Below are 9,569 nucleotides of genomic sequence, written 5' to 3' on the forward strand. Positions count from 1 at the left end.
TCTGTCTCTATATTGTAAGCTTTGGTATGTATCATGTCCCCTTTAATAAAAATGGAAAGATCAAGGAAGTTGACTACGTCTTGACTTTGAATTAAAAAAAAAAGACTCATTGGGGGAAAGATGGGATTTCTATTTCACATGAGATTTTACCAAGTGCAACCAATCAGATACTATCTATTATCTTCCAGAAGGTGTAAAATAAATAAGAAATAAATTCTGATTGGTTGTTCATAGCAACATCCCATGTGAAATAAAACTCCCATATTAGTAAATTTGCCCTATTGTTATTCAGATGTTTATAGAAATTGTCAAGGCTTTCAGAACGACCTAACCAGAGGAAGATTATGTTGTCAATATAATGGACCCATTATTTCAAGTTGGTGCCCCAAGTTACTCAAGAATGGATTTCAATTTACTCACTCAGGCATGAATACATTTTGTAAGTTGGGGCAAAGTGAGTACCCATGGCTGTTCCTTTCTTTTACAGGTACCAGCTTCCATCAAAAAAGTAGTTGTTCTCCAGTATAAATTAAATGATTCTTGAATTAAGTTTTTATTTTTAATTTTTGGGAAATCAGTATTAATGAGAAACCATCATTACAGGGAAAAAGCAGTCTGGCTTCAAATCTATCTGCATTTATAGATTATTTGTTGCAACTGCTGGTCATGAAAACTTCATCATACCTCAAGGATACTGCACACATTACAGGATAATAGATGCGATAAAGATATGTACCTGGTGACTGCAGATATTACCTCATTGTATGCAATAATCGAACAAGAAAAGGGATTAGAAGCCAAATCATGGTTAAATCTTAATAATACTGATTTTAAAAAAGGCATAAGATTTAATGACGCAATAAGAAAAAGGGGCCAGTGCAGGGTTTTTACCAGGGAAATTCTGCATATTCACAAAACCTGCGGCTCCTCATCCTCTAACCGCGTATGGTCACCTGCCTTACCTGCTTGTCTATTTGCATAATTGATTAAACGACGTGTACCAGTAAATATATAACTGCATTATTCACTTCTTTTTAATGTTTTTCTTTTAGCTTACTCAATCATTTTATTGCATTTTTTAAATTCATATTTGTATTCATGTGAACCTTCTTTATATGTTATTACAATAAAGGGTACTTATGTAATATCTGGGCTCCCATTTTTCTTATGAGACCGCGTCCCCTCGCCACGATTCGGGCATGGCGGCTCGCTGCGCTCGCCACACTATATAAAATCAACTCCATGCGTAATTGGATAGTAAGGGTATGAAAAAATGGGGTGCATTTAACATGGGAGCCCAGATAATACATAAGTATCCAATAAAGATATATTTTATGAAGCACCCATGTAAGAATTGCTCCTTAAAGTATTTCTGCAGCACCAACTGTAGTTCCCTTGTTATTAGTCTTATATTGACTGTTACCCTATTCCGTGTCGACCTATCGACCTAATACCATTTATTTATTAAGTGCTGGACACACTGACAGTGTCATTCATTTATTTTAAACCAAGAATTAATATTTCATCAACAATTATTTTTTGTGATACCTCACCCCAATGTGAGCCCTACTGGTTCTACATGCAAATTAGTATTACTGACACATAGATGTTAACATGTGTTAACTGTCCTAATGGAAAGCCTGGATGAAGGAAACAAGATTACACACAGAGAGATACACTGTAATCACCAGTTTGGAGAGTTACTGTAGGTTTATATGACACTTATAGATAAAAAAAAAACATAACTAAGAAACGTGGTATTCAGACTGAAAATAATTGACAGGTTTTATTTTTCTTTGGTTTTAATACAAATGGTGGACACGTCGGAAGGAACCAATTCTGGGGTTGGTGGCTCCCCAGTCGGTGTATCTCCGGAACTCCCCTGATCTCAGGTAATACTGACGTCCCCGGTAGTTGGGCTCCTCATAGAACATCCAGTATCCATCTTGTACATTGGCAGAGTGGATGTCTTGGTAGCGGAACCTCTCATAGACGTTGGGACAGTCTTCTGTGAACTCCATCATCTGACCTCGGAAGTCTTCTTTCTCATAGATCCTGATTCTGAATGAGCCCTGGTGCTGGATAAAAAAATTATCATCAAATTAAAATATTTTCCTACCATTGGAGAGCACAATACAGTAAGTTAACCATAGACTTCTGGTATATTTAATATTGTATGCAAAGATCCACTTCTATTTCCAGCATTATATGGAGGAGTCTACATTTCAGGGAACACAATTTGTTAATTGTACATGAATATTTATAATTACCTGTGGGCTCAGACGACAGGACTTAATGGAGTCATTGTACCCCAGCCACTGCTGGAAGTCGGGGTACTCCCCTCTATGCAGGAAGTACTGGTGTCCCCTGTAGTTGGGGTGCTCATACAGGATCCAGTTTCCACTCTCCACACGGATGGAGTTACAGCGTCTGAAGTATGAGGACATGTCTGGGCATTCAGAGTTACACTCATAGGAGCGGCCCTGGAAGTTCCTGTCCTCGTAGAAGATGATCTATAGGAAGAATGACATTGATATATTGTAATCATTTCCAAAACATGTATTTAAACTATAATTTTGGGAGAAAACAAAACAAAACACAGTGCAATCATTTATGAATAAATCTTACTGCATCAGATATTCCTCTTACCTATTAAATATACCTGTTATGTAGAGGAGACACTGCAGGTCATTTGGGGGGGGGGGGGGGGGGGGGGGGGGGGGCGCAGCTGATTGGACTTCACATTTGACACTGCCCTCAACACAGGGAAACTTCCCCAATTTGCAAGTCTGTGGCATGGGGTGGAGCCAAATTAAGTGGTTCCAGTCATTAAGTCATGCCCATTTCCCACAGCCCAATGATTGCCAGTGATTTTTACACCTTCCTGCCCACTCAACCAGTGAGCCTTACATCAGTAGTAGGGAAATTGATGGAAACACTAATAAAACTAAGAGTTGCAGAATATCTCAAAACAGGCAATTTACATGATCCGAAACCGTATGAGTTTACTGGGGGAAGATCATGTCAAACAAATCGTATTGCCTTTTTTGATTGGGTGACTAAAGTAATAGATCAAGGTGGGGCTGTAGATGTAGCTTATCTAGACTTTAGTAAGGCTTTTGAAACTGTCTCAAATCGGAAACGGTACATCTGTCAGACCAGACTTAGGTCTACAGTCATTAGGTCAACCCTGGAGTCAATGTCGACATGACTTAAGGTCGACATGGGCCAATGTCGACATGGTTTTAGGTCGACAATCATTAGGGCGACATGAGTTTTTCGCTTTTTTTACCCGAATGTCGACACAGTCGACATGGACACAGTTGGAGTTGAACCGCAGCCCCTCGCACGGGCACGGTGCCTCGCTACGCTCGGCACACTATTTTTTTCTCCCACCACGCCCTAGTGGATGGTAGAGCATGAAATACCGCCTGTCAGCACGTCAGCTCAAAAAACAGTGAAAAACTCACGTCGACCTAATGACTGTCGACCTAAACCCATGTCTACCTTGGCCAATGTCGACCTTAAGTAATGTCGACCTTGACCCATGTTGACCTTTAACCCTGTCTACCTTGGGGCCAGTCGACCTTCTGGGGTCGACCTAATGACTGTCGACCTAAGTGTGGTCTGACAGATGACCTTTTCCCCTCAAATCGCAGACTTTTAAATAAACTTTAAACTTGGGATAGTTGAATGTATAAGATTTTGGTTGCAGGACAGAAAACAGAGAGTTGTAGTAAACGGAGTACAGTCAAGGGAGGGAAAGGTTACAAGTGGAGTACCCCAGGGATCTGTACTTGGACCGGTGCTTTTTAATATCTTTATTGGTGATATTGCAAATGGAATTGAGGGTAAAATGTGCCTTTTTGCAGATGGCACAAAGGTATGCAACAGGGTAGACACACCAGGAGGGGTAAAACAAATGATTGAGGATCTAGGTAGATTAGGGGAATGGCCAAGAGCATGGCAACTACAGTTTAATGCCAAAAAATGCAAAATCATGCACTTGGGTCTCAGAAATCCAAAGACTCAATATAGTATAAATGGCACTATAATGGAAACTACTGAGGAAGAGAGGGATCTAGGTGTCACTATTTCAGGGGACTTAAAAGCAGGTAGGCAATGTAACAAAGCAATGAAGAAGGCAAGTCAGATGATTGGTTGCATAGGGAGAGGTATCAGCAGTAGAAAGAAAGAAGTAATAATGCCACTGTATAGGTCATTGGTACGACCTCATCTAGAATATTGTGTTCAGTTCTGGAGGCCATATCTCCAGAAGGATATAAATACATTAGAGACTGTACAAAGAAGAGCAACTAAAATGGTGCATGGCCTACATCACAAAACGTACCAGGAAAGACTAAAATATCTTAACATGTATAGTTTAGAGCAGAGAAGGACATGCTATGAAACTAGAGGGAGGTAGATTCAGGGTAAATTTGAGGAAGAATTACTTCACAGAAAGAGTAGTAGATGTGGAATAGCCGAACATCAGAGGTGGTAGACGCAAATACAGTAGTACAATTTAAACATGCTTGGGATAAGCATATTGATATCCTTACAAAGAAATAAGGATCAAATATGGTTTGACGTAACATGTTTAAAAAAGGGCAGACTAGATGGGCCAAGTGGTTCTTATCTGCCGTCAAATTCTATGTTTCTAGAGGGCTTCTCTTCAGAAACTGTGAGGGAGTACTCCAAAATTCATTTGTCTCCCATGAGCTTCCGAGATAAGACAAGTATGCATTAAATGTGTGTGTATAACACTTAATGTCCTTTGTCAACTCTCATCAGTTCAATCTCTCAAACATTTATGATCATGGATTCTCTTTTCTGCAGTCTTTATATAGAACATGAAAGTTTTTTTCAATACTAAGAGTAAGTAAAAATGTTTATATTAGACTCACCTTTCCCATGTTGTCGATTCAAATGTGTCCAAACCCACAGTGTACTGGGGACAGGGGAATGGGAGGCTTATATACAACCTGAGCTGAATGTGTTGTAAGCAAAGTGTTGAGCTGTTTTATCCTCTTTATGTAAAATGTGTCTGGTGTGTCTGTGTGTGTGTGTGTGCGTGTGTGACTATTGTTTGTGCACGTTCTATGGCGCATTCATTTTTCCCAGAGCATTGATCAGAAAACAATACATCAGGTTTTGCAGTGTATGTGAGGCCTCCATTGTCAGGTTGTATGAACAGAGCGTCGGCATTATCTGTGGGACTGAGTGACCGTCACATGGACCATCTCTCATCATAACTTCATGGGTACAGCCTGATCTTCTTCTTATAGTGAACATAAACTGAATGTCATTCCATGACCTTGTTCCAAAATAAAAAGTCTCCAATAAACTTCCAGTAACTATACAGCATTAGCCTTTATCTGTGTAGTGTAAGCTAGAGAGTAAAGGTGGCCATACATCTACAGATCGATTGTCAGATTGGGCTGGTTGGAACAAAAATCTGGTAATGTACAGTATGAGTGACCAGGGCGTAACTAGAGCTTTGTGGGCCCCATAGCAAACTTTTTAAAGAGCCCCCTAACTTAGTGTGAAAGGCAGCAGGAACATAGACATAGAGACAGAAGCAGCGGGAAAATAAGGTCGGAGGCAGCGAGGACATAGAGACAGAAGAGGAGGGGACATAGGGACAAAGGCAGCGCGGACATAGAGGCAGCGAGGACATAGAGACAGAGGATGAGAGGACATACAGACAGAGGCAGCGTGGACATAGAGACAGAGGATGAGAGGACATACAGACAGAGGCAGCGCGGACATAGAGGCAGCGAGGACATAGAGACAGAGGATGAGAGGACATACAGACAGAGGCAGCGTGGACATAGAGACAGAGGATGAGAGGACATACAGACAGAGGCAGCGCGGACATAGAGGCAGCGAGGACATAGAGACAGAGGATGAGAGGACATACAGACAGAGGCAGCGCGGACATAGAGGCAGCGAGGACATAGAGACAGAAGAGGAGGGGACAGAGGCAGCAGGAACATAGGGACAGAGGCAGCGAGGACATAGGGACAGAGGCAGCGAGGACATAGGGACAGAGGCAGCAGGAACATAGGGACAGAGGCAGCGAGGACATAGGGACAGAGGCAGCAGGAACATAGGGACAGAGGCAGCGAGGACATAGGGACAGAGGCAGCAGGAACATAGGGACAGAGGCAGCAGGAACATAGGGACAGAGGCAGCGAGGACATAGGGACAGAGGCAGCAGGAACATAGGGACAGAGGCAGCGAGGACATAGGGACAGAAGAGGAGGGGACAGAGGCAGCAGGAACATAGGGACAGAGGCAGCACAGACATAGAGACAGAGAAGGAGGGGACATAGGGACAGAGGCAGCGAGGACATAGGCACAGAGGCAGATGGGACATAGAGACAGAGAAGGAGGGGACATAGGGCCTTATTTTAGTTCACTCTTTCTGACAAAATCCTTCTTAGATGGGCAAAACCATGCAGTGGCGTAAGTTCCTCCCAGGTGCCCGGAGGCAATATAAATGTTGGTGCCCCCCCCCCCAATATATCCACACAATATATACACAAAACACATTGAAAACACACACCTCTGTACAGGGGCGGATTTAGAACAAAACAGGGGTGGACCATGACAGGGGGAGGGGTTATTTTTGCATGCTCCCAAAACAATGGGCGTGGCATCACAACAATTTCTTGGCCTCTAAGGTATGATGAGGAGAAGCAGTGGTGGAAAGTGAAAAGGTGACAGGGGGGGCAGAGAAGGAAGGGAGGGTGTGTGAGAGGGAGAGGGGTGAGAGAGCTATTGAGAGAAGAGAGAGGGAGGAGTGTGAAAAAGGTAGTCAAGAGAGATACGGGCAAGAGTGGGAGTAATTGTGAGAAAGAGATAGGGAGGAGAGAGGTGTGGGAGAGAAAAGGGTGAGAGTAAGGGAGGGGGAGTGAGTGTGAGAGGGGGAGAAGAGAGGATGGAATGAGAGGGGGAGAGAAGAGATGGGTGAAAGAGGGGGAGTGAGTGTGAGAAAGAGGAAGAGAGCGATATGGGGGTTAGAGAGAGGCGGGGAGTGAGTGTGAAAAAGAACAATATGAAAGAGGGGGGAGAAAGTGTGAGAAAGAGGGAGAGAAGAGAGAGAGCATTGGTACAAGTGCGCAGGGGAGCAGCGTACAGATACACTTTACCTTCTCTCTGTCACTGGATCCCCTTACTCCTGAGGGGGGAAGGTGCCCAATGTCCCATGGAGGTGTCGCAGCTCCCAGTGTGTGTAGCATGCAGGTCGGCTGGCTCCTGTGAGAGGTGGTATGTGGGTCGGCTGTTTAAAATGTAAAAAAAAACATCACATAAACGACAAGGGGCGGGGGCACGTGCCTTGGTGACCCCCCACCCTCAAATCTGCCACTTCCTCTGTCACTTAACACACACCTGTTTCACTCAAACATGCGCATCTCTTTCAGTTAACACACACACTTTACACACACATCTCTATCACATCACACACACACACTTATTTCACTAATAATAACACATATACGCACACCTCCCACTTAACATACACTTTCACTGCCACTTTAAAAAAAATCACACATACACTTCATTCACTTATAAACATCCATGCACTCAGACTGCTTACGTCTTAAAAACGCCTCCCGGTACATGGGCCTGCGACCAGTCACTAGAACACCAACAGTCTGCGTCAAGGAGCATCACACTGAATGGCGCTCTGCGACTCACAATCAATGCTAAATAACACTGCAGTACATGGAGGTGGACTCCGGAGACAATAGAGAAGTGCCCCCTTCGGGACAGAAACCCGGTGGAAGGCGACTCTATTGTTTCCAGCAGTTTTGTCCATCACCCTGTCTGCATTTGTGTAACTGTAAATGTATGCAAATAATCTCACACACTAATAATATAAATAAAATAATATAATAATAAAATAATAAAAAATAACCCATACACACATATACCTACAAAAAATCACACACCTATACACATGCATACTGTATATACAGTCACACACATACTGTATATACATGCTGTCATACACATACATACCTACACTTTTGCATACATAATTTAATCACACCCATGTACACATTCATACAGTACAATAATTATACACACACACACAAACACACACAGATAAAAACATACAGTATATAAAAGTTATACACACACACATAAATACATAAAGTGCACCTTCCTGAGACACACTCACAATGCTGCTGGAGGGCCTGGGCTGGCACTGACTTCACTGTACATTATACCAGCACTGTCCATGCAGCTGGAGGGCCTGGTCAGGCTGGCACTGAATGACTGTACACTGTACAGTCTAGTTCCGTGTAGCCCCGCCCCCTTTTCAGCTGCCTGCTCCTTCGGACCAACTAGCTCCCTCTTGGTCTGGGGCTGCAGGGCGAAACTGAAAGTAAACTTAAGCCCCAGCAGCCCTGAGCTTCCTGCAGCAAGGGCTGCTAGGAACTGTAGTTCAAATTTCCTTTGATTACTGCGGTGCAGCCGGTTATAGATGTTTTTATCTATAACCTCACAGGCTTGGTGCCGGCTCCTCTGTGCCCCCCCTAGTGGCTAACGCCCGGCGGCCAATGTCTCCATTGCCTCCGGGAGTTACGCCACTGAAACCATGTGCACTGCAGGTGGGGCAGATGTAACTTGTTCAGATATAATTAGATTTGGGTGGGGTTTTACAAAGTGAGATCTATATTGCAGTGTAAAAATAAAGCAGCCAGTATTTACCCCGCACAGAAACAAAATAACTCACCCAAATCTAATTCTCTCTGCACATTTTACATCTGCCCCCCTGCAGTGCACATGGTTTTGTCCATCTAAGAAGGATTTTGTCAGAAAGAGTGAACCAAAATAAGGCCCATAGAGACAGAGGAGGAGAGGACATACAGACAGAGGCAGCAAGGTCATAGGGACAGAGGCAGATGGGACATAGAGACAGAGAAGGAGGGGACATACAGACAGAGGCAGCAAGGTCATAGGGACAGAGGCAGATGGGACATAGAGACAGAGGAGGAGAGGACATACAGACAGAGGCAGCGCGGACATAGGGACAGAGGAGGAGGGGACATAGGTACAGAGGCAATGGGGACATAGGGACAGAGGCAGCGAGGACTCAGGTACAGAGGCAATGGGGACATAGGGACAGAGGCAGCGAGGACTTAGGGACAGAGGAGGAGGGGACATAGGGACAGAGGCAGTGAGGATTCAGGGACAGAGGAGGAGGGGACATAAAGACAGAGACCCTGCTGGATCCATACAAAGGTGTCCAGGAGCGGAGGCAGTTCTTCATGTTCGTGGCGGGAGATGCGTGGGGGGGGGGGGGGTATTTGAGATGCGCTGACAATGACCAGTACGGGGGGGATGCACAGGGGGGGGGGGGGGGGGGGCGGCCCACTTACCTGCTCCCAGCTCCTTTGAAGTGGGTCAGCAGGACTGCTATGTGGCGCGCTGCTCTGGAGCAGGAGCATGGCTGCTGCACCGCACGGAGCTGCCTCTGAAGTCTGACTTAGAAGATGATGACATCATCATCTTGCGAGTCTGTACACTGGCCACTAGGTGGCTCCGGGACT

At 44.4% G+C, this 9,569-nt stretch overlaps 1 protein-coding gene across 1 annotated transcript; it reads right to left on the reverse strand.

Annotated features, from left to right (window-relative positions):
- Positions 1-1,767: 1,767 nt before the first annotated feature.
- LOC146019592 (gamma-crystallin-3-like) lies at positions 1,768-8,400 on the reverse strand. The gene is made up of 4 exons (XM_083152088.1): positions 8,195-8,400; positions 7,158-7,288; positions 2,271-2,513; positions 1,768-2,078 (listed from the first exon to the last, which is right to left on the reverse strand). Exons 2-4 carry the CDS (start codon positions 7,245-7,247, stop codon positions 1,803-1,805), a joined length of 609 nt encoding a protein of 202 aa, XP_083008214.1. The 5' UTR covers positions 7,248-7,288; positions 8,195-8,400; the 3' UTR covers positions 1,768-1,802.
- Between the last annotated feature and the right edge of the window lie 1,169 nt (positions 8,401-9,569).

The sequence above is a fragment of the Crinia signifera genome, chromosome 7 (assembly GCF_055691185.1).
Source record: "Crinia signifera chromosome 7, ASM5569118v1, whole genome shotgun sequence".
Taxonomy (NCBI): Eukaryota; Metazoa; Chordata; class Amphibia; order Anura; family Myobatrachidae; genus Crinia; species Crinia signifera.

Bases quoted from the DNA above. Each gene is read 5' to 3' on its own strand.
- LOC146019592 (XM_083152088.1), bottom strand. From the start codon at position 7,247: ATGCTACACACACTGGGAGCTGCGACACCTCCATGGGACATTGGGCAC. The intron at 2,514-7,157 runs GTAAAGTGTATC...TTCTTCCTATAG, and splicing joins GATCCAGTGACAGAGAGAAG to ATCATCTTCTACGAGGACAG. The intron at 2,079-2,270 runs GTAATTATAAAT...TTTTTTATCCAG, and splicing joins CCTGTCGTCTGAGCCCACAG to CACCAGGGCTCATTCAGAAT.